This window comes from Rhinoderma darwinii, chromosome 3, assembly GCF_050947455.1.
Source record: "Rhinoderma darwinii isolate aRhiDar2 chromosome 3, aRhiDar2.hap1, whole genome shotgun sequence".
NCBI classification, from domain to species: Eukaryota; Metazoa; Chordata; class Amphibia; order Anura; family Rhinodermatidae; genus Rhinoderma; species Rhinoderma darwinii.
Window position 1 is genome coordinate 20,098,319 of NC_134689.1, and position 25,226 is coordinate 20,123,544.

At 46.3% G+C, this 25,226-nt stretch overlaps 1 protein-coding gene across 1 annotated transcript; it reads left to right on the forward strand.

Moving 5' to 3' along the window:
* Positions 1–416: 416 nt before the first annotated feature.
* Positions 417–24,382, forward strand: RNF145 (ring finger protein 145). Its single transcript, XM_075856088.1, has 11 exons — positions 417–720; positions 8,323–8,538; positions 12,902–13,010; positions 13,389–13,480; positions 15,225–15,460; positions 16,187–16,362; positions 19,112–19,252; positions 19,410–19,592; positions 19,676–19,823; positions 21,451–21,807; positions 22,702–24,382. Exons 2-11 carry the CDS (start codon positions 8,355–8,357, stop codon positions 23,158–23,160), a joined length of 2,085 nt encoding a protein of 694 aa, XP_075712203.1. The 5' UTR covers positions 417–720; positions 8,323–8,354; the 3' UTR covers positions 23,161–24,382.
* The last annotated feature ends 844 nt before the right edge of the window (positions 24,383–25,226 follow it).

Below are 25,226 nucleotides of genomic sequence, written 5' to 3' on the forward strand. Positions count from 1 at the left end.
GCAAATCCAACATGTATTTACAAGAGGATCCTCAGCAAAAACCACATCCTCATGCAATGGACACACGTTAGCACGATTTGGGTGCGGAATCCACACTGAAATCCACGTCAAACACAGAATGTGTGAATGGCACCTTATAGAATGCTCTGGCTGTCACTGTTATGGAGGCTCTCGGGCATTGTTATGGGGGAACTGTCAGAATTTTAGGGCAGTGATTAGAATTTTTTGCATTTTTACAATAAAATGCTATTTAAGGTCTAGAGAGTCTACTACACAGAATACAATGACGATATTTAGAAGCTTTACAACTAATGTGTGGGGTACATATAAGTTGTTATAGTCATTCTCCTGTGGGTTCGATGTGCGCATGCGCGAGTTTTCACTCCCTGACACACGCCTTTGGATCACGGTGCCAGTATGTAGGCGGGGTTGGCCGGGGTATCTGAGCGCGCATGCGCAGAGCCGCCGCTGTTTGTTGTTGTGGGCGGGTTGCGGGTTGTGTGTGTGGATGTGCAGTGCGTGAAGGGCCTGGAGGATTGTGGTGGCCGGAAATCCGTGGTAAAGAAGAGCTCGGAGAAGCGGCACCGCAGAGGGTCAACAGCTCGCTGTGCAGGCGGGTATAAGGTGTCAGCAGGCGGCGCTGTTTCGTGTGACGTGAGCGGAGAGTGGGCCGGAGGCCTCCGATATGGATCCCAGGAGTCACTGAGGAGACGCAGACAGGTAGAGGATGATAGTATCTGGGGAGGTGGGGGAAGCCTGGCCGGTATTGCTTGTCGCTACTAGTGGGGTCCTGGGCCTGCAGTGCTGTGTGATCAGTGGAGGGTGGGCACTGGATGCCTATCGCTGCCAGTACTGCTCATGCCTGAGATGTGGTGGAATATCTCACCTCTATACATATCCTAGGGGATGGTGTTGCCCCCTTTGCCCTGTTCGTGACATAAGCAAGGGTGCTGCCACCATGGCCCTGTATGTGTCATATAGGTGCTGCCGCCTTTGCCCTGTGGGTGTCATATGGAAGGGTGCTGCCCCCTTGACCCTGTGTGTTACATATGGAAGGGTGCTGCCCCCTTGGCCCTGTGTGTTACATATGGAAGGGTGCTGCCCCCTTGGCCCTGTGTGTTACATATGGAAGGGTGCTGCCCCCTTGGCCCTGTGTGTTACATATGGAAGGGTGCTGCCCCCTTGACCCTGTGTGTTACATATGGAAGGGTGCTGCCCCCTTGGCCCTGTGTGTTACATATGGAAGGGTGCTGCCCCCTTAGTTCCTTTGCATGGAATTGGAAGGGCCCCCTTGACCCTGCCTGTTACATATAGAAGGGTGCTGCCCCCTTGGCCCTGTGCGTCTCATATAGAAGGGTGCTGCCCCCTAGGCCCTGTGCCTGACATATAGAAGGGTGCTGCCCCCTTGGCCCTGTGCGTCTCATATAGAAGGGTGCTGCCCCCTTGGCCCTGTGCATCACATATAGAAGGGTGCTGCCCCCTTGGCCCTGTGCCTGACATATAGAAGGGTGCTGCCCCCTTGGCCCTGTGCGTCACATATAGAAGGGTGCTGCCCCCTTGGCCCTGTGCGTCACATATAGAAGGGTGCTGCCCCCTTGGCCCTGTGCATCACATATAGAAGGGTGCTGCCCCCTTGGCCCTGTGCGTGACATATAGAAGGGTGCCTCCCCCTTGGCCCTGTGCGTGACATATAGATGGGTGCTGCCCCCTTGGCCCTGTGCATCACATATAGAAGGGTGCTGCCCCCTTGGCCCTGTGCATGACATATAGAAGGGTGCCTCCCCCTTGGCCCTGTGCCTGACATATAGAAGGGTGCTGCCCCCTTGGCCCTGTGCGTCTCCTATAGAAGGGTGCTGCCCCCTTGGCCCTGTGCGTCTCCTATAGAAGGGTGCTGCCCCCTTGGCCCTGTGCGTCTCCTATAGAAGGGTGCTGCCCCCTTGGCCCTGTGCTTGACATATAGAAGGGTGCTGCCCCCTTGGCCCTGTGCCTGACATATAGAAGGGTGCTGCCCCCTTGGCCCTGTGCCTGACATATAGAAGGGTGCTGCCCCCTTGGCCCTGTGCCTGACATATAGAAGGGTGCTGCCCCCTTGGCCCTGTGCCTGACATATAGAAGGGTGCTGCCCCCTTGGCCCTGTGCCTGACATATAGAAGGGTGCTGCCCCCTTGGCCCTGTGCGTGACTTATAGAAGGGTGCTGCCCCCTTGGCCCTGTGCGTGACATATAGAAGGGTGCTGCCCCCTTGGCCCTGCGCGTGACATATAGAAGGGTGCTGCCCCCTTGGCCCTGTGCGTGACATATAGAAGGGTGCCTCCCCCTTGGCCCTGTGCCTGACATATAGAAGGGTGCTGCCCCCTTGGCCCTGTGCGTCTCCTATAGAAGGGTGCTGCCCCCTTGGCCCTGTGCGTCTCCTATAGAAGGGTGCTGCCCCCTTGGCCCTGTGCTTGACATATAGAAGGGTGCTGCCCCCTTGGCCCTGTGCCTGACATATAGAAGGGTGCTGCCCCCTAGGCCCTGTGCCTGACATATAGAAGGGTGCTGCCCCCTTGGCCCTGTGCCTGACATATAGAAGGGTGCTGCCCCCTTGGCCCTGTGCCTGACATATAGAAGGGTGCTGCCCCCTTGGCCCTGTGCGTGACATATAGAAGGGTGCTGCCCCCTTGGCCCTGCGCGTGACATATAGAAGGGAGCTGCCCCCTTGGCCCTGTGCGTGACATATAGAAGGGTGCTGCCCCCTTGGCCCTGTGCGTGACATATAGAAGGGTGCTGCCCCCTTGGCCCTGTGCGTGACATATAGAAGGGGGCTGCCCCCTTGGCCCTGTGCGTGACATATAGAAGGGTGCTGCCCCCTAGGCCCTGTGCCTGACATATAGATGGGTGCTGCCCCCTTGGCCCTGTGCGTGACATATAGAAGGGTGCTGCCCCCTTGGCCCTGCGCGTGACATATAGAAGGGAGCTGCCCCCTTGGCCCTGTGCGTGACATATAGAAGGGTGCTGCCCCCTTGGCCCTGCGCGTGACATATAGAAGGGAGCTGCCCCCTTGGCCCTGTGCGTGACATATAGAAGGGAGCTGCCCCCTTGGCCCTGTGCGTGACATATAGAAGGGGGCTGCCCCCTTGGCCCTGTGCCTGACATATAGAAGGGAGCTGCCCCCTTGGCCCTGTGCGTGACATATAGATGGGTGCTGCCCCCTTGGCCCTGTGCCTGACATATAGAAGGGGGCTGCCCCCTTGGCCCTGTGCGTGACATGCCTGGAGGCGCTGTAAGTATTTTTTTATTGTTTTCTAAAATGAAGGTTGAGGTGGTATCAGACATTTCAACCTGGGATCTTACCACGTCCCATAATGATGGGTGCCCTGTCGTGTGCCCACGCTGCTTATATAACTTGGGCTCACGTGTCACTTGTTGATAAGCTGTTGTACAGCGTGTTCGGGCTCCGCTGGAGGTGTGCGAGCGCTTCCATATTACCAGGGCACGTGTAAGATTCCTTAATGTGAATAGGTCCAGCCCCACCGACCTCATCATAATAATTTAGGTTTTACTCATTACACTCCAATATTCCCATCCCCCATGTCACGCTCACATTGGTCCACAGAGCTATTATATGCCTCATAGACAAACTATAGACCGCCGTACACTTCACACACCATACATAAGGGTTTGTTCAGAATTGCAGTTGCTTGCAACAGGAGGGGTTTTGCTACAGTGTATATTATGCAGTCCCTTTATCAGAAGATACACTCAAGGCTACATTCACACGAGCGTGACAGATTTACGTGCGTAATAAACGTGTGCGCTGCATTATGCATCAGTGTGCTTTGTGAGTGGCCTGTGGTTTTTCACGCACTCGTAAAGCACTTTTTTTTTTTGGGGGGGGGGTCAGAGGCATTGATGCGCAAGTCACGCACCGCACACGGATGGGCATCCACTTGCGGTTCGTGGTTTTCACACACCCATTGACTTCAATGGGCGCGTAGCGGCGTGAAAGCTCCTGCATGTTTGAACGGCCCCATTGAAATCGATGGGTCCTTGCGCTGCGCGTGATTGCCACGCACAGCACACGGACAAGATTTGCGTTGTGTGAATGGGCCCTTAGGTAGATGTTATGCCACCTGTGGGCTCTAAAGTGAAGCTGCATCTTTGGGAGTCGCTTTTATATGAGAGGAATTTGCAATGTGAATAGATTCGGAACAAATGTCTGTAATGTGAATCTCTGTTTTACGTGTAGGCGCTAATCGCAAAGCAAAAGGAGAACCGCACAACTTTTCAGTGTTTGTTTTTTTTGTTTTATCGCTGCAAAAAACACATATAAGACGCGATGAGAGGACCAGCCCAAAGACAGTGATTTTGGATTTTGGGTATTTAATAGGGAAATTAGATGTCGGATTGACTGAAACCGTAGCAGAAATCTGAGGCTGACCCTCTGATTTCTGCCGTGGCTTTGCCGTAAAAACTGCCGCTTATTGGCACGTACACTAGCCCTATTTAATGGGGGTAACGTGCCTGTGGTCACCCGATGAAGGTTTTCACGGCGGAATACGCGGCAGAAACTTCGTCAAGAACGGACATGTCACTTTTTTTTTTTTTGTTCTTCCAGTGAGGCGGTTTTCCGATTGAAGACAATGGGAAGCGTTTTTCTTACCTTTGATTTTGACACAAAATGCGTCAGAATCGGCATGAAAATTCCGCCGTGTGAACAGAACTGTGGGGCAAGCAAAACCATCAGTTCGCTGCACCGTTCTCGGCACGTTGCAACTCGCAAGTTACCGCGACTTGACAGTTACAAAAAGTTCATCATGTTAAACGTTTTTGCGACGGTCACGGCGACGTCCCGGTCGCAACGCGGCCCCGTTCACCTATATTTTTGCTATGCGCGACACAGCAATCTTTGCACTCGCGACCTGTTTTGCGGCCAAAGTCGCCCGGTAGTCCTTGCCTCATGGAATCCACGAGAAGAAATTTTGTAGCTTGTAACTTCACATCAACTTGCTTAAAGGAGGCACCATATGGTGGTGCATGAAAATATGCCGAATGCCCTATAGAAAAAGAAGCTGGGACTGGTACAATAACCATGAGCTTGTACAGACTGGTACAAGAGAGGAACCTGACCGCCAGAGCTTACAATCTATGTGGGATGAGACAGTAGGTGATGGAAGAAGCTGCTTATGTAGTAGAGTAGAGCAAGCAGGGTTATTGAAGGGTGTAAGCTTTTCTGAAGAGTGGGGTTTTAGTTTTTTTTGCAGGTTTAGATGGTGGGTGATTCTGATGTTTTGGGGTAGTGAGTTCCAGAGTATGGGGGATGCACTGGAGAAATCTTGCAGGTGACGATGGGATAGTGAAGGTCTTGGGAGGACTAGAGATCACTTGTCGGGGGATTAGGGCAGAGGTGTTTGGAGGGGACAGGTTGTGGACCATCTTGTGTGTCATTGTAGGGTGGCCAGTGAAGGGACTGACAGAGCGAAGCGGCATGAGAGGTGGATGGATACGTTGAGGTACTGTTTCGTGGGCCGTGTAAACGAGCGCCGATCAAGGAGATCGGCGCTCGTTTGCTCCTATCACAAGGAGCTATGCTTGGTTCTGTATGGTGATGAGCGCTCCTTACTCCGATCGCTCGTCCACATACATTTTCATCATGTCGGCGGCACGTCTCCTTGTATACATAGGAGAGATGTGCTGCCGCAACGTTGATTTTTAATTCTGCACAAAAGGGAACGAGCTTGTTCATTGGCTGATCGTTGCCCTTATTACACAGGGCAATGATCGGGAACAAGGGTTCATATGAACGTTTGTTTGCCCAATCATTGGCCCGTGTAATAGGGCCTTTAGGCCCCATTCACAAGACAGGGTTACTTGGCTGTGTGACGGCCGTTTATTTAACGGCCACAGTAAGAACAATAGACCCAAAATTGGGCTATTTAAATGGCCGATCTCCCGGCTCCATGGCTCCCATAGAAATCTATGGGGCCGTGTAAAGCACGGCCATTGCTTAGATGTGATCGAAGTGACAGCCGTGCTTTCTGCCGCTCGCTCTCTCCACCTCCCAGTGCGACGTGCATGTGAGGAGATTTTTTTTTTGCTCTAGGTAGTGCCACAATGCCCTTGAAGATGGCACTCTCCCCCCCCCCCCCCCCCGGGGGCTGTATCATGTGCCATCATGGGGAAAAAATTATATGAATCCGTCTTTTAAAACGGACAGGGAAAAGAACGTCTGCAAAACGGGTCTAAAGGCCCGAAACGGAACGGATGCAAAACGGCAGTGTTTATCGGCCAACGCTCGGACCCTGTTGTGTGAATAGAGCCTCGGGGAGGAGGTTGCAGTAGTTGACCGACCATAGGACAGTCACCTCATATAGTCCATACAATAGTCACAGTAGTGCAGATATGACGCCGGCGTCCCTGTACTGAATGCTCGCAGCGATTCATGTCTATTACTGTTTATTTTACTGTTTATTTTAGGGCGTTTGTTTTCCATTGTTGCTTTAATCCTCGTGCCCTTCTAATGTTGGATCAAGTAAACTTCACTATTATATAATCACGAAGTTGGCAGCTCGTGCTCCATTTCCATCCATTAAGAGTAAACTTCACATCAGCTGTTACCAGGTCTTGTACTGATGGGAATTATTTTATTTTTTTAATATTTAAAATGTTATTCGCCTGCCGTTTGAGCCTCACAAATTTTTAGTAATATTTGTACTTATTTAAAGAAAGCTCAATCAAGGGGTAAAGTCGACGTTTCAGTATTGGGTCCTGTCTGCAATGTTCCTCTTTCTAGCAGCAATGACTATTTAGTAAGGAGTCGGCTCTAGGAAAACCCCGTTAAATGGTAAATTCAGCTCTGCTACATCTATACAGGAGAGATAACTGAGGCCTCCTTATCTCCCTGTCATACAGGAGTAGTTTAGGATCCTTGAACTTTCCACTGACCTGTGTCTGTGTAAGATAATGTTATCTAAAATGTTATGCGCCATTTTTGGTCCTGTTTTCAGGCCGCTATAATCCGCAATAAACTTCCAAAGGGCGGAAAGATTATATCTAACTATATATATATCTCTTTTTTCTTTTTTTCGTTGTCTTTCTTTTTTTCGTTGTCGTTCTTTTCTTTCCCTCGTTCTTTTCTTTCCCTCGTTCGTTCTTTTCTTTCCCTCGTTCGTTCTTTTCTTTCCCTCGTTCGTTCTTTTCTTTCCCTCGTTCGTTCTTTTCTTTCCCTCGTTCGTTCTTTTCTTTCCCTCGTTCGTTCTTTTCTTTCCCTCGTTCGTTCTTTTCTTTCCCTCGTTCGTTCTTTTCTTTCCCTCGTTCGTTCTTTTCTTTCCCTCGTTCGTTCTTTTCTTTCCCTCGTTCGTTCTTTTCTTTCCCTCGTTCGTTCTTTTCTTTCCCTCGTTCGTTCTTTTCTTTCCCTCGTTCGTTCTTTTCTTTCCCTCGTTCGTTCTTTTCTTTCCCTCGTTCGTTCTTTTCTTTCCCTCGTTCGTTCTTTTCTTTCCCTCGTTCGTTCTTTTCTTTCCCTCGTTCGTTCTTTTCTTTCCCTCGTTCGTTCTTTCGTCTGTGATGGTTGTGGTTTATGAATGTGAAATGTTAAAGTATAACTAAACTTTTCTCGCTAAAACACCGCAGCAGAAGCACTCGGGTGAGCGATGTGCCGTGTCATCTCTGATTGGATTCCCTCAGAGTGGTGTACAGGCCCATAGACTTTCTATTGAGCCCGTACGCTGCTCCGAGAAAAGCCAATCCGAAACTAAGCGGCGCAGCGCTCACCCGAGTGCTTCTGCTGCTACGTTTTGACAATCTGTGGGGGTCTCAGTTCTCTGACCTGCATCCGATATGTCCCGATGGGAAAAAAGGGGCCAACACTAAGAAAATCGCATGGCGAAAACCAACCGCACCTGACATAACCCATTGACTTTAATGGGTTCTGTCGTAGTTTCCGTCATGGTCTCCATCGTTTTGCCAGACAAGTTAGCTCAGAGCCTAATCGGCGGGGGGCACATCGGTTGGACCACTGCTAATCGGAGACACGGTGGCATATCCTAGCGCATGAGTGATGAGACAACCTGTTTAAGGCTCGATCTGAATTAGTATAAACCTGTTTTGTGAGCAAGGATATAATAGAATTCACGTGTTTATTCCCTGAGTGGAGCGGGTTTTTTAAGTTATAAATAATCCGCTATAATGGGATCGCCCACAATTAGACAGGCCCTGCTAATTCCTTTGATATTTGGGGCGATGCTAAACATAGAAGTGTGCGGGTGCAGAGGTTTCTTACCGGCTATATATAATGTTGTGTCTGTTGATGTGAGAATTAACGCAGCCATCGTTTTTTCTTCCACAGCTTGACTTTTATTTCCTCCAAAGGGAACCAGTATGGGTGCAAAAGAGAAACTAGAGGCCATGTTGAATGTGGCCCTGCGCGTACCGAGCATCATGCTGCTAGATGTCTTGTACCGATGGGACGTCAGCTCCTTCTTCCAGCAGATCCAAAGAAGTAACCTCAACAACAACCCTCTGTTTCAGTACAAGTACCTGGCACTCAACATGCATTATGTCGGTACGTCATTACTTCCGCAGCAGTTCACATCCGGGGCCCTCGTCCCTAAAGCAACCGTTCCATTATAACTTTTTTTTTTAATGTATGAAACTAAATTTAGGAAAGTCTTGAATGGGGCTGAACTGCAGTATCAGATACGGCCACTCATATGGACGAGCCGCTGTGCCCTGATATACATTGAAGGGGATGCAGTCTGTACGTACTGACGTCCTGGGGGGCAAATCCCCACAGATCACTCTTTAATTGCCTAGGCTAAGTATAGGGCATTCATGTACATTCCCAAAAAACCCTTTTAAAGGCTAAAATTCTTGCTACCAACAGCCCTCACTGGGGGAACTTACTGGAGACCGATTTATTATTGAATTCAGCATCCAAAATGTTATCTTTTAAAGCAAGTTTATCCCATAAATCATTGGGTGCTATTACACCCGCTGAACAGCCCCCGAAATCTTTATTTGGGGCACCGACTTAAAGTGTAAACTATATATAAAATAATATTGCTGATTGGCATCGCATGGTCTTGGCTGTGACTTATGGTGTCTCAGGTGGTATAGTGCGCTATTTGAATTGACCTCCCCCTTCCCCATATAAGTGATGCTCTGTAGGTTTCCTATAGAGGTCGCCTTCTGCGGACAGACTCTATTGTGAGACGCAGGGGAATGTCTGCATTTGATCTGCATTTAACCTTTTTATTGCCAAGGAGATACAGAATACGTCATGGCTTTAAACACTTGCCGTAACTACAATATAAAGGCCAGATGTTGGGTTTTGGTATCGTATTGAGGACAAGGTGCAATATTTGGGGTGCAGCACTCGTTTGATGTCAAGGAGTAGGATGAAAAGTTTTACTTCCTGGTTTGTTGTCCGTCTCTGTGGGAGGGGGGAGTTTTGGTCTCTTCAGTTCTGGTGATTATGTGCAGGTAGACCTAGACATAAGTGGCATGTCTGAGCTCTGCACGTGTTGAACTTTTATTTTTGGGAGGTCACGTGCGTCTCAGGCTCTGCTTGTGTTAGACGTTTAGCCACAAACGTGACTTTTTAGGCATTTTAACACATTATGTTCGGATGCAAAATTGCATGAAAGCGTTCAGGAGTGTAAAGTTTGTGTATGTCAAAAGTGGGAAAATTCCCATGGCAGCAAAAGGGTTAAAAAAAAGGCCAGTCATAAGAAATTGATGGACTATACTCAGGCTAGGCCATCAATATCTGACCGGTGGGGGGGTTCGACCCCCAACACCCCCCCCCCCCACTAATAAGCTGTATGAAGGGGCCACGGCGCTTATCTGAGCGCTGCTTCACCTTCATTTTGGCCACTGCTCGTACTGTGAATCGCCGACACACCTGTAGGGCCGGTTCGCTGTATTACAGCCTTTTGCCTTCACTTCAATGGAGGAAGGCTGTAATGCTGTAAACCACAGCTACTAGTGTGTCGGTGATTCACAGTACGAGCAGATAAGACATTAAGGGGAAGCAGCTAGCTCTGCGCCCCTCCAAAACAGCTGATCGGTGAGGCTGCCGGGAGTCCGATCCCCATCGGTCAGATATTGATGGCCTAGCCTGAGTCAATTTGTTATGACTGGAAAACCTCTTTTTACCAATATTTAATCAAATTAAAATGTGGTTCCTCCCCGGCTCCTACTCTCATATAATCCAGGTATACAGAGGTGAATACTGTGGATAAAGCCTTCTTCCTATGTACTTTGAGAGGGATAATTGTCTCTTCTCCATCTATTGCATTACAGCTGAAAGTGCTTGTTATCCTCTACAGCAGTGGCTTCCAACCTGTGGCTGTTGCAAACTATAACTCCCAGCATGCCCTGCATCCTCTTGGAGTTGTAGTTTTGCAGCAGAGCCAAAGGTTGGAATGGAAACCACTGCTCTGCATCTGGATTATTTGATCTAATATTTACAGTAACGTCAGAAGCGCACAGCAGTGGTCGGGGAAATTCAATTACTGCAGCCATGGGTTGTGTCGTGACAAGCTCAACGGACGATAGGCAGAAGTTTTTGTAGTTTGTTGATGGACTTCAGGGCAAACACAGGTGCCAGTTTTAAGTCAATGAAGCTACGCCAAGAGGTTCTGCAGCACCCGAGATGTATATAATAAGGCATAACCCTCTACTATAAATATTAGGATTCAGCTTGGGGTTCCCTGACCGTCCTAATCTCTGATATATGTGATATTGATGTGGTCACTGCAGTCTGCTTAGGAACGCTTACATTATCTCCCCTGAAATAAGGATGTCCCAAAACCACTGGCGCCTTCCACGCTCTTGAATGTATTTTCAGAAATACTTGTTTCCATTTTCTTCTCCTCCGCAGACTTCATTAAATGCCAACAAGTTGTTCCAGGCCGTCATGTGACATGGAAAGGCTTAGTATTTCTGTGTACGAGATTAAGATTTCTCTAAACATTGTATTAGATCAGGAGATCTCTTTAGATATTACAGAACAGTAGTTGGGAATTTGTAATGAATTATACAGACGAAGGTTTAGAGGCAGCAGCTCGCGGTATTTACCATAGTCTGGAGCAGAAAAGAAAGCCGCACAGGAGGAAGCGTGCAACGCCAAAGAGACCCTGAGCCAGAGGGTCCCATGTGAACCTATAGAACGGACGGCAGCGCTACAGACTGGTCAAATGTTGTGCTTCTTGATTCACCCATGAAAGGTCAATAAGAGTTTCTCCAGCTCCGGACTCCTCAGCTACATCTGGGATGCCACAGCCGGCACGTGGGGCATGGTTTGCTGGCACACTTTCCTCTTCCAGTGTACAGCGCCGCTGTGTGCTTGGCGGTGCTGAAGACTGGGAGAGAGGGCGGCGCTGAAGACTAGGAGAGAGCGGCACAGTGTCATTGTGTTTGTTGCTGCTGAACACTTGGCAAGCACACAATGCAGCACTGCTCTCTCTCCTGATGTTCAGCGTCCCCAAGCGCATAATGAAGCGCTGCTCTTTCCTGGTGGTCAGCGCCACAAGGATGGGGTTCAGTAGTTGCTCTCCCTCCTATGTGCACCCCCCAGCTGGTATTCGGTAGCTGCGGTCTCTCCTATGTGCACCCCCCAGCTGGTATTCGGTAGCTGCGGTCTCTCCTATGTGCACCCCCCAGCTGGTATACGGTAGCTGCCGTCTCTCCTATGTGCACCACCCAGCTGGTATTCGGTTGCTGCCGTCTCTCCTATGTGCACCACCCAGCTGGTATTCGGTTGCTGCCGTCTCTCCTATGTGCACCACCCAGCTGGTATTCGGTAGCCTCGTATGCACCACAGATGGATCATCTCTGCAATTAAAGTCAGGGCCAAGGTTTGTGCTGAATTGTGAGTTTAATTAACGGAGTAACTGGTTTGTCGCATACGTGGTTACAGTTGGTTCTGTGATTATGTTTGCAGGGCAACTGGAGTACTTTTTGGTATTCCTAAAAAAAAAAAAAGTTTGCCTAACCCTGTGCTACGTAGTCGCTCATTCATTCATGGCGCATCAGCACCTTGATACACTACAGTCAGTTGATTGATGGGACGGCTACCTTTGGAGAAGAAGTTGTCCATTTGGGACCATCCTTTTTAAAGTGAATCGGTCATTGGAACAGACCCCTTTAACTTAAATAACACCCCTAAATAATTCCCCATTAGTAAAGCGGCATGGATTCGGACACGTGGTGGGAAATTCCGCATGCTTTTTTAGCTGAATGGGAGTGCGGGGGTGGGTGCTTAGTGGGTACAGGCCCTGCCCTTTTTTTTTTTTGAGGGTGTACTTGAAATCAATAATTACGTACATGTCATGCAGCTGTAAGCCGTGAAGAACATTTCTATGGTACTCTGCCATCAGTTGTAATAGTCCAGGTATCCATGGAGCGCTACACTAGGCTGATCAGTGGGGACTTCCAAAATCAACAATATTTTGGGGAGCTGCACGTTTTTTCTTTTTGGGAATTGGATTTGTAAGGTTCTGGTCCAATAATATACATTCACTTATGGGTATTTTGTGTTTATTTGGCATAAGGGGGTGTGGCTTGATTAAAGGGAGGGGCTTACACTGCTGGTCCCGTATACTGCCTCGTCCCTGAATTGCTTTGTGTTGGGCAGAAGGTCGGGATCATGTTCTATATGCTGTAGATATGATAGGGCTTTATCATGTTCCTTAAAATAGAAACTGCGCTGGAATGCCATAAGTTTTATGATGTTTTGCTTCCCCCGCTGCGGACTTTACACAGTTCTTTCAGTCTATGGGATCTGATTGTAGATCAGCAATTTTCAAGCCTCGGTGTCCTGGTCTGTTCACAGGACATATATTGTATTGATCATTTTTAGTCGTCCCCGTCCCCCCAAAACCTCATGAGTAATCCGGTCACATTGTCCTTTCTCTCCGCAGGTTACATCCTCAGTGTTGTACTTCTGACTTTACCTCGGCAACATCTTGCTAAGCTGTACCTCTATCTTGTAACTGCCGTGCTTCTCTATACTGGACACCAGATTTCCAGGTGAGGACCACTCCGATTCCCTAGTGTCCTGCGGTTATGAATTACGTGGGGAAAATAATAGTATTTCTGCACTACAGACATGTCTGTTTTAGTAAATACTTGTATTCCCCATGAAATAACAGTTCTGGAGCATCTTTTCTTAGAACTTTGGGTTATGTTCCTCTGTTATTCCTCCTAGAAATGTATGAATAAATGGACAGCTTCTCGTTTTTCCATTGTTATTGTTTATGGATCATGTCCCTAGTCGGTCTGAGAATATCTGCACTGAATCCCCGGATCTCCATTCGATCGAGCATCTGTGAGATGTGCTGGAAAAATGAGTCCGATACCGTATTATGTTTCCTTTATGACTTTGACCGTTTCCATTTTGTGCTTTAGGGACTATGTTCGCAGTGAGATGGAGTCTGGCTATGAGGGACCTATGCATTTGGAGCCCCTGTCTATGAACCGGTTCATCACGGCACTAGTGGGTAAGTGACATTTAGTACTTCTAATGCAGCTTTAAAAAAAACAATACACAACATTTATATGTAATGTATCTCTGCAGCTACTCGCCCATCACCCGCACTCATTCCTGACTCCGCATCCGGGAGAGTTGTAAGCATATCTAATATGCAGTGTCGGGAGATACGCCGGCTGCAAATCCGTATTAACAGTCAGTGTGCACAGAGCCGTCTACATAGTAACGGGAAGGTTCCACGGTGACTTATAGCATGCAATTTAAGGCTTTGTTCACATGGCGTGTATTCAACGCATTTTACGTGCTGAAAAACGTTTCAAACGCATGGTTTAAGCTTCTCATTAACATCCATGGGAAAACGCATTGTAGTGCATACGATGCGTTTTTTTTCCGCGCGTGTTTAAAAAATGCGTCCTATAAAAAAAAAAGTAGGTCAATTCCAGGCGCGTAAAACACGCCTAATCCCCATAGTCAATGGAAGTCCTAATTATGCGCCCATAAAATGCTTAAAAAAACGCCTGTACTTTAAAAGGCGCTTTGCAAAAAACAGTAGCGTGTTTGATGCGTTTACACGTCGTTTTTTTGCAGCGCCTTGTGAACAATGCCCAAAGGGGATCTGTGAGCAGTTTTGAGCTCTCAAAATTGGTAAAAACGCTATATAGGGGAAGGGCAGTGTAACTATAACAAATTGCATGATGGAGGTGTAATGCCCCCGGCACCGCGTTTGCAAGTGCCACTCTTAAATTTGATTGACGACTCCCATGTCCAATCAGGAGACGGCAAGAGCAGGAACTCGGAGCGGAGAGACTGACAGCGTTCAGTGAGGAGGCCGTGGAGCACTTGAACATCAAGGGGTTGTGTCTAACACTTGCGATTGGTGTCGGGGGGGGGGGGGTTGCGTTGAACGTCGAGTTCATGGTTATGCAACTTGCAGTCTCCCTCCTATTTAGCGCTGTCGGCAGTCAAAATTGCTGACCGATTCCCTTTAAGCGTTCTTTGTAAGACCGTGTCCAGTCTTCCAATGGGATGTTATCTGTAGCTGTCATGTGACCTAGTCATGTGACTGCGATGTGTGGATTTGACGTCACATGCCGCACTTTTTTTTTTTTTTTTTTATTGTAACCTGAAATAAGTATCGTAAGTTACTCAAAATCATTTAGTGTACAGTGTAATGAAGGAATTATAATGAACTATGGAAAACTCCTGCCAAGTGAATGTCCATCAATGAACACATTTAATGTTTGTCATGTAAACGAGTTTATAGCTCATAAATGCCTGCAGCCACCACTAGGGGGAGCTTAGGAGCTGACTGTGTACTGTTTTATTATTGAGTTCGATGTATAACCAATATGCAGTAAGCTCCTCCTAGTGGTGGCGGCAGGGAAACAGATTTTTGTCATTTAACTCCACCTTTATAGGGGATTTGGAGCTTTGTATCCTAAAAAATGGAGTTCCAACCCCTATAAATATAGAGAACCTCCACAGACGTTTACATACACGCGTGACTGATATTATCAGCTGATCTATTGATAAAATTTATACTTTCGTTTTTGTGCGCCTTTTATGCTTCACTGACCACAAGTTGAATGTGATTTAGTTATATGAATGCGGTAATTGCGTTATTTTATTTATTTTTTTTTCTTTTTATAAGATCGGCCCTTGTTGAATTGTTGGGATTAAGATTATTACTTCATTTAATGTTAAGTCATTTTATTAATGGTCAATCTGATGGTCATTGTGACGTTATGTTACAGGCCAGCTGGTCGTCTGTACCCTGTGCTCCTGTGTGATGAAGACAAAGCAGATCTGGCTTTTCTCAGCTCACATGCTCCCCCTGCTGGCTCGTCTCTGCCTTGTCCCAATTGAGACCATTGTCGTCATTAACAAGTTTGCCATGATTTTCACTGGACTCGAAGTGCTGTACTTCTTGGCATCCAACCTACTGGTACCCTTTAATCTTGCTAAGTCTGCATACAGGGAGCTTGTTCAGGTAAAACATCAACGTCCTGTAAGACATCGGCTATTCACCTTTAACTTAGTTTAACAGCTGTCGTTGCATGTTCGCAGTAGTAGAGGGTTATTTATTAAGGAGTAAAAAAAATGGCGTTCAGTATAAACATGTATCTAAGATTGTTCATTAATAAGCTATAAAATGTATGCAATGGTTCCCGCTGGTTAAAGGGGTTATCTCCTAAAGACAACCCCTGTCCATATACCCTATTGGAGCATGTGGACATCATAGAGGGGTATGCCTCGCTCGAGTTCCCCCTCTTATAATGCCAGAGCAGCGAGCCGCCAAGTGATAACGGCTCCCATTCTGGCAGACCCATCCCGTCCATGTATTACATTCATTTGTACGGTCATCATGTAATACTACACTGGCCAACTATGTCATTCCCTGGGGATAATAATTGATCGTCGAGAGATTGCGGTCATAAGTGCAGTCCTTATAGTCATTGGTGGGGTGCTCAGTGTCCGTATCCCCAATTATCAGACATTGATGTCATGGCTAATCGATATGCCATCCGCATCCGAGGTGGTAAAACCGCTATTGGCTCCTTTCATTACTTCAGTGGTCTGCAATCTGTGTCTTTCTAGCTGCCGGGAAACTACATTTCCCAACATACCCCTACAATCTCAGGCTGAGGGTTGTAGTTTCATGACCGGTTGCAGACCATATAAAACAAATGATTTGATTACTGTTGTAACCTGACAGGTGGTAGAAGTCTATGGGCTCCTTGCTCTGGGAATGTCTCTCTGGAATCAGCTTGTGGTCCCGGTCCTGTTCATGGTGTTCTGGTTGGTGCTGTTTGCGCTTCAGATCTACACGTACTTCAGTACACGTGACCAGCCGACCTCCCGCGAGAGACTGCTATTCCTATTTCTTACAAGGTAGGTTTACAAGATATTTTGTGTCTTTATAAAAAAAAAAAAAAGTTTCTGAGATCTCCTTCTGTTTGAAGTTTTAACTTCTGGTCATCATCTGTTTTACCGCGTGGAGTTTTCCAGAGAGCGGAAATTGATGGCCTATCCTCAAGATAGTCCATCAATATCTGAATGGGGGGGGGGGGGATTGTCTGACTCCTGACACCCCCACGCCGATCAGCTGTTTTGAAGGGGCAGCAGAGCTTGTGCGCGATTGATTTCCCCTTCATTGCTCAGCTACTCAATACTGTCAAACGCCGACACCCTTGTAGCGGAGGGTCACAGCCTTCTCCCATTAACTTGAATGGAAGAAGGCTGTAATACTGTGAACTTCTGCTTCAAGTGTGTTGGCATTTGATAGTATTGAGTAGTAAAAGGAATAAAGGGGAAGCCGCGCTCGCAGGAGCACCGCGGCCTCCACAAAACAGCTGATTAGCAGGGGTGCCGAGAGTCGGGCTCCCACCGAGCAGATCTTGATGGCCTAACCTGAGGATAGGCCATCAATGTTGTCTCTCCCGAAATCCCTGTTGAAAGGTGAATGTAGACTTTAAAGGGGTCTTCTGGTCATCTGTTTAAACACAATTTCACAGTTTTCAGAAAACTGAAGCTGATCAAAATTACATCACAAAGCTCTCCCTGGTGACCTGGTAGGGGAAGTCTGTTCTTCTCACCAGGCACTGTATAGTAAAATGATGTAAGAGAAAGTCACTCGTCTACTGCATTAGAGGAGCTAATCTGTTAGGGATGTCGGACCACAAACTTGTCGAATAGTAAACCGCAGAATTGCGAATTCAGCTCTGGACTATAATACAAGATGTAACTTAAAATCATAGGCGGTGCCTTGCTTTACCATGTAAATCCAGCCGTGTAATCTGTCCCCAAAGAGAACCTGTCACCTCTCCGGACATGTCAGTTTTAGTAAATACTTGTATTCCACATGAAATAACAATTCTGGAACAAATTTTGCATTCTGCTGTTCCTCTGCTATTCCTCCTAGAAATCTATGAATAATTGACCACTGGGTGTTACCATTCCTCTGGTCTAAGGGGCGTGTCCCTACCGTCTCATTCTGTCAGCGCTGATTGGACCTTGTCAGACTGAAGGGACACACCCCCAACTGCTAACACCAAGTGTCAACTTATTCATATATTTCTAGGAGGAATAACAGAGGATCTACAAAACACACAGTTCTAAGAAAATATGCTCCAGAATTGTTATTTCATGGGTAATATAATTATTTACTAAAACATGATCGGAGGGGTGACAGGTCCTCTTTAAGTTACGCCTGGGATTCGGCTGGGAGAGATGTCTGGTCAAGGGTCCTACTGATGTCACTGCTCATATTCATCACCGATCGCCTGCTTTATATTTATATTGGTTGCTAAGGTGCGGCTGATGCAAAGCAGATAACATAAGCGACCTGTCAGACTCAGACCTCAAATCCAGGGCTGGAATGCTACTTCGTTAAAGAGCTGAACATTCATTGACTTGGAAAGCTTATCACATTCCAGAGATATCCTGGAGATGAACATACACGGCCTGTTTATATAAACTAACCAGGAACTGATTGATTTGTTATTATGTTTATTTATAAATTTGCGCGGAAAATTTAATGTAGCATGTGAAAGGGTTGCGGAATTTTAATGTGGAAAATCCGCGCCAAACCCGACAGGTGTGAACGGACCTTTACAGGGAGAACAGTGCTGTAGCCGGTGTCTCTACAGATGTTGTTTAGAAAAATAGAAATATGATTGATGTGATCCTCACTAGAAATCCCGACTTTTCATAATATTTTCCCGAGACACCTCATACGCGGTATTGCACCATATGGATTCACTGAATCTTATCTTTTATGACTCCTCATCACAGAATCTGCAATAAATCCTTCTAGTCTGTGGTGTGGTCCTGCCTTCTGACAGTAAACCGTTCAGGTTTCCATGCGCTCCGTGCGCTACGTGACCCATTCACTGCACGTTTTCTACATTGAAATTCTGACATCTGACAAACCAGATGGGAACGGAGCAGGTCAGACCTGTAATGCTGGTAGCGTGTGTGGATTTATACAGCGCAGGAATTAGATCCTGATGTTCACGCATTTCCAATATTGTACCAGTCACGGCTTAAAAAAATTAAATGTCACAATAATATAAAAATTCTGAGTTGTGCCTTTTGAGTTTATCTTGCTGTCAGTGAATGAGATCGTTCACATCCAGGGGCTGTACAGACCTAACATTTTATTCTAGCTGAGAGTTTGCTACAATGTATCCAGTCTTGACAATCTTCTGTGAACTAAATACATCTGCAGCATAAATCGCTCTCCTGTCCTAATAGTTTGCTACAATTTTCAGGTGAAAAGTATCGAATTTCTGCTTGGCACACCGGATTTCTCAGGCCTGATTAACATCACGTTTGTGCCCTACGTTTATCAGTGTATGGCATCCATCAGAGGTATATGTTAAACCTATACGTCGGGACTCCTTCCAACGGAAGGGATAAAAAGCAGTGTGAATGAGGCCTTAGATGGCTTTTAATGTAGCAGACATCAGCTGGGGGAAGTATTAGGTTTTCAGCCTCTGGGTGTTAACCGTATTATTCCCATTCTCTGTCAGCAAACAAAGATCTTAAAGTCCGAGGAATTGAAAAATGTATGAGAAAGTTACTGAAAGTTCATCATTAAATTAGTTTTTTACTCCTTGTTTGTGTATTGCTTTGACAGTATTGCTGAGTGTTGTAGTACACCGTACTCGCTCCTCGGTTTGGTTTTCACCGTTTCCTTCGTGGCTCTCGGCGTGCTGACCCTCTGCAAGTTTTATCTACAAGGGCATCGTGCGTTTATAAATGACCCTGTGATGAACCGGTGAGTGTACGCTGTCTACGTCCATACATAACCTCTGTGTCTCTTTACATTGATGTCTATGGGCGGTTCACAGCATAAGAACATTAAAGGACCACTCCTGCCACAGTCCTATATTTCCTACGTCTTCATGCCTTGTTTACGGCTCCTCTCTCTCTAGGGGAATGACTGAGGGGGTGACCCTGCTGATCCTCGCTGTACAGACTGGACTGATTGAGTTACAAGTGGTCCATCGAGCTTTCCTCCTGAGCATTATCCTCTTCATAGTGGTGGCCTCCATCCTGCAGTCTATGCTAGAGATTGCTGATCCCATTGTCCTGGCTTTGGGAGCTTCTCGCGATAAGTGGGTAGAGCGATGATATGATCTGCGAATACCCAGCGAGTGCCAAACCCAGAGTTACACGTTGTATATTTCTTATCCTGCAGGAGTCTGTGGAAGCACTTCCGAGCGGTCAGCCTCTGCTTGTTCCTCCTGGTTTTCCCTTCTTACATGGCCTATATGATCTGTCAGTTCTTCCACATGGATTTCTGGCTCCTGATTATCATATCCAGCAGTATCCTCACTTCTCTGCAGGTAAAATCATCTCTAATCTCTTCTGTAATGACTTTTCTGCATCTGATACATCACTGAATTCAGAGCTTGTGCATCAGTGCAGCGTTTAATACTCCTACCAACCTTCACGTTCCCCCTTCTCTGCTGTCTACTCAGTGCCAATCTAGCTAAGAGCAGATCTGCTAAATCATGTCTGACAATTTGGTTGCCTGGGATATACTACCTGTCGGGTAGTGTGTCCCTAGCAACCTCAGGCTCAAGATTGAATTGTTACTGAACTGAGAACAGAAGAGACACGGAAGCTTGGAAGGACTTTTGTGCGATTTTACTTCAAGTCAGACCTTTTTATTTTATTTTTTATTGCATTAACTCCTTCCCACGAGGGCCGGCGGGATGGACTATCCGCACAGTGCTGTTTATGTACAGGGCGGTGATGGCACGGGCTCAGTAGCTGTGTGGTAACCTACAGCTAACACCTTGCTGCAAGGGCTGGGATCGGAGGTAACTATGATCCTGGCAGTTTAACCCCTTAGATGCTACGGTCAATAGCAACCGCGGCACCTTAGTGGTTTTACGGTTGCAGGCTGCTGATGGGTTTCCATGGCGGCTAGGGGATTAACAAGGGTTCTCAGGACTGCCATGTATGTGAGCTTATTTAATCCTCTTTGAGACAGGGGTCTAATGGGTTGTCTGTCTGTTCATCTTCCCCATCACCCCTATTCCCCCCCCCCCCCCAAAAAAAATGTCGGAGTTAGTTTCGTTTAGTCCCGCAGAATACAAGCTCTCGTGGAGCTTCGATTTACAGAAAAATAAAAATGTTATTGGTCTTAGAATTATATCAATTGGGTATTGCCATATTTGTACCAACCTACAGACTAAAGGTCACATTTTTTTATTCTCTGAAAAAAGCAAGTTATTCAATACTCCAAAATGGTGGTGTTAAAAAAAAAATCCAGCTCATTCCGCATCAAACCATTCCTAATACAGCCACATTAAGGGAAAAATAAAAGTTATGGCTTTTGGAATGTAGTAATGGAAACACTGAAAAGAAAAAAAGCACAAAAAGAAGCACAGCGTTCTTAAAGGGGTATTCCCAGAATTGACAATTATGACATCCCGAGGATAGGTGGTTGTCTGATTGTTGGGACCCCCACTGATTGCTTGTCCCGTTCCCTCCTTTCCTCCGTACTGCACCCCCACGCAGTGAGGAGGAGCTTTAATGGAGCGGCGGTCGAGTACGTGCCCTCCTCCATTTAATGTCTGATGGAAACAGCCGAGCGCTGTAGTCGGCTGTTTCTGTCATTCCCATAGACCTTGAAAGGAGCGGGATCACACATGCTCGACCACCGCTCCAATCTATGTTCTCACTGTGGTCAATCAGTGAAGAGGGACCGCATTCTCGCGATCTGTAGGGGGGTCCAATGACCACCTTTTCCGTGTATAGGTGATCATTTTTGATTCCGGTAAACCCCTTTAAGGCGTAAACTAGACTGTGGCCTTAAGGGTTAACCCTGTTTTGATGAAAATAAACATCTGTGACTGGGAACCACGGCTGTAACTTCTTCCTCTAGAACTTTCCTGGTCTGCTGGAGATGCAGATGGAGTCTTAAGTTATTTCCAGAATGTAACTTCCACCCTCTCCCCTCAGGTACTGGGCACCCTGTTCGTCTACGTTCTGTTTATGATCGAGGAGTTTCGCAAGGAGCCGGTGGAAAACATGGATGAAGTCATTTACTATGTGAATGGCACTTATCGCCTGCTGGAATTCCTTGTGGCTCTGTGCGTGGTGGCATACGGGGTCTCCGAGACTGTGTTTGGAGAATGGACCGTAATGGGCTCCATGATAATCTTCATTCACTCGTACTATAACGTCTGGCTGCGGGCACAGCTTGGATGGAAGAGTTTTCTTTTGCGCAGAGATGCAGTAAATAAGATCAAGTCTTTACCCATTGCCACCAATGTACAGCTGGAGCAACACAACGACATCTGTTCTATATGCTATCAGGTGGGTACCCGTGTGTGTGGTCCAAACATTCTGCTAAAAGCGGCAGATGATCACCAGTAGATTATATGGAGCCAAACCAAATATATAAGCCCTGCACTAATCGGATGGTTTTAATGGGGTTATCCCGTTCCTGGGAGCCACATAGGAAAAGAGCGCATATGTATATTCTCGGCCACAGCTCCATTCATTTCTATGGGGCTGCCGAAGATGGCGCTCAGCAACCCCATAGAAATTAAGGGAGCGGTAGTCGAGCACGCCCACTACTGCTCCGTTCCTATGGGACTCCCAGAAACGGCAAGGTGAACCCGTTCTTGTGGGGAGTCCAAGCAGTCGGACCTCATTGATCAGATATTTATCACCTATTCTGTGGATAGGTAATAAATATTGATTATGGGATAACTCCTTTAACCCCTTCCTGCATCTCATCGTACAGATATGTGATGGTAATCACACGAGGCACAAAAACTGTGCCCACACGATCGTCTGATTGGCCGGGAAAATGCAGTATGTGAATCCAACCCTTTAGGCAATCCCTTCCCAGGCATATGATTTTTATACAGCGCCAACATATTCCACAGCACTTTACAATAGATGGTAATAGAAGTGGCTCACTTGCTCAGACAAGTTTATTAGCGGCTCGTAGAGACTCCTCCACTGCAGGGACCCGGATTAATGGGATCCATGTAATGCTTATTTTCTCCTTGAGCGCTGTGGGGGCAGGCTTTCAGTGCATGATCTGTCCATGTGTCCCCTCCCTCCAGCGAAGGAGCCCTAACATGTGATCCAATATTATTACATGCAATGACTAACCTACAGCCCCAGTTCAAACTGGATGACCCCTGTAAGTTATTTCAAGCTTATTAAGGAACTTACTTATTTTCTCTGTCTTTGCAGGACATGAATTCTGCGGTCATCACACCCTGCAGCCATATTTTCCATGCTGGATGCCTTAAAAAGTGGCTGTATGTACAGGAGACTTGTCCCTTATGTCACTGCCAGTTGAAATCTCTGTCTCAGCAGGTGGGGGCAGAACCTGGCGCTGCTGTCAACCCTGTACCCGATGCCAGCATACCAAATCCACAGCCCCAAAATATCTATAGGGGAGTAGAGGGCAGCGCGGCCCCTGCAGACCGAGATCCTGAGCAGAACAATGCAGAGTCCGCACAGACCAGAGACGCTCCGTCCGCAGGACCTGCAGAGACTCATCTGGAACCGGGGGAGGACGGTCTACATAGAGACATGGGGGGGCTCGATAACAGGGAGGAGGTGGGGAGCCTTTCGGACGCTGTACAGGCCGAGGACTTCAGAGAGAAGTGTTTTTCCCCAGGCAGCGAGGTTTGTGCGGGGATCTGAGGGTCATCTCTGCCTGCTGGAACTTGCCATTTCCAAGCCAAATCCCATCGTTGCCACATGCGGCATTCTACAGTTCCCGGAGAGGACGCGAGGACTTTAGCACTGACACTCATCAACGCGTATGCAAAGTTTTTCCCATGTGCAATTTTTTATTTTTATTTTTTTACTTTTTTTTTATTTAATTTTTAACTTTTCAGTATCAAAAGAAGATAAGTAAAGTTAACCGAGTAATCACTTCTAACCGCTGCCAGCCACTGCCAATGGTCACAGAGTACTGGTGGGTGCTTTCCTTGGTGGGGGAATTTTTTTTTATATATTTTTTATTTATTTTTTTTCTCCAAATTTTGGAATAGAATTCTTTCCACTGGGGTGGATTTTATGGCCATCAATGTTTACACAGACAAGAACATATTTTTTTTGCTTTTCCGGAATTAACTAAAAGCATGGGGGAAAGGTTGACTTTGCTGGTGTGGAAAAAAAGGGAGGCTGCACGCTTGCATGCTCGCACTCAAAATATACACAATCTGGGAAAATGTTAAAAATTAGGGGCATCACTGGAATTTAAAATGATGGACCCTGCAAGTTATTTTCTTTTTTTAGTAGTATTGCATTGCCGTTCCGTTCAGCCCTTTATATGAAGTATAATTGGAGCTCAGGTGATCATGTGACTATGGGATGAGCTCCACCGCACAGAAAAGGGGCGTGCGAATCGCGTCGCTGCAGTCTTCTGTTTCTGAAAAAAATACAGTGTTAAACAATGGCGATATTTGCACTTTTTGGAAATGAGTACATGTCTAATGTATGATCAAATTCAGCAAATGCCATCGTCTCGGTAGAGCTAGCACTTGGCTTATATATTTTTGCTTTGTTGTTTTTTGTTTTCTTTTTTTTTCTCCTTTTTTATTTTGCCCTGGCCAGAAATGTTGTTAACATTTACACATTTGATTATGGCTTTAGGTGGAAGAAAAAAAATTAAAATATGAAAAAGCAAACCTTTTTTTATGTGAATTTTGATATTAAATAAAAAAAATAAAAATAAAGGAAAAACCCTTAATTTATACTAGTATGCATTGGCTGTAAAGAGAGATTGAGCTGTCAATCTCACTGATGTGACTTTTTATTTTAGAGAAATGTTTTATTTGCTCTTTTTTTTTTTAGTGGTACATTTGGATGTAGACTGACAGACATAGCTGAATGTCTTAATAAATTCTATTTAAACATGTAGCAGTGCCGGAGCTTTGTGTATAGTCACTTGTCTGTACGTTGGGGCGTCTATGGTATTCACTTATTTGGACCTTTTTAATGTTTTATTGAATTGCAATTACTGTGACCTAAACCAATGAGATGCCTTTTCTCTGCTTCTCCTTCTCTCCCCAACTCTATTGGCTTTAATCTAGATAGATTTTGAGGATTGAGGAGGTTTCTGAACATGAACAGAGTTTGACATCTTCACATGTACTACTGATTTATGAAAGAAAAAAAAAGACAATAGGAATCCATTAATGCCAGGTGAAAACCTCTCCCTTGATCTACGTTCATTACAGTAGCCTAAATGCCGCGTCCACCTTCGCAACCAATTATTTTTAGTATTTTATTATTGCACCAATGCATCTGAAATGAAAAAATAAGCTACTTTGCAAATAGTCTAGATTAATAATTTCAAACGGTTTGGCTCTGTATTTGTAATACAGACCTATGTTGCCATGGTAACAGACTACAAACAAACCCTGTGTAGTCAGAATCTGCAGTCGTACTCCCTCCAATCTGCCCCCTACATTTTCCTAACTTCTTGGTAATCTACAAAAAGTAGGGAACGGATAGGAGGGAATATGGCTGCAGGGTCCGACTACAGAGTTTGATGTCTGTTACCATGGAGAACCATAGACACAACGGTAGGATATTTTTTAATGACTATTTGCAAAGTTTGCTTCATTTTTCATTTTAGATGCATTGGAGATGGAAAATAAATGGCTGTGAAGATGGACATAGATAATGGGGAAGATGAGGGCAAAAAATTGCACTCTGTTAGGCCCCATGCACACGACGGTGTTCGATCCGTGATATAC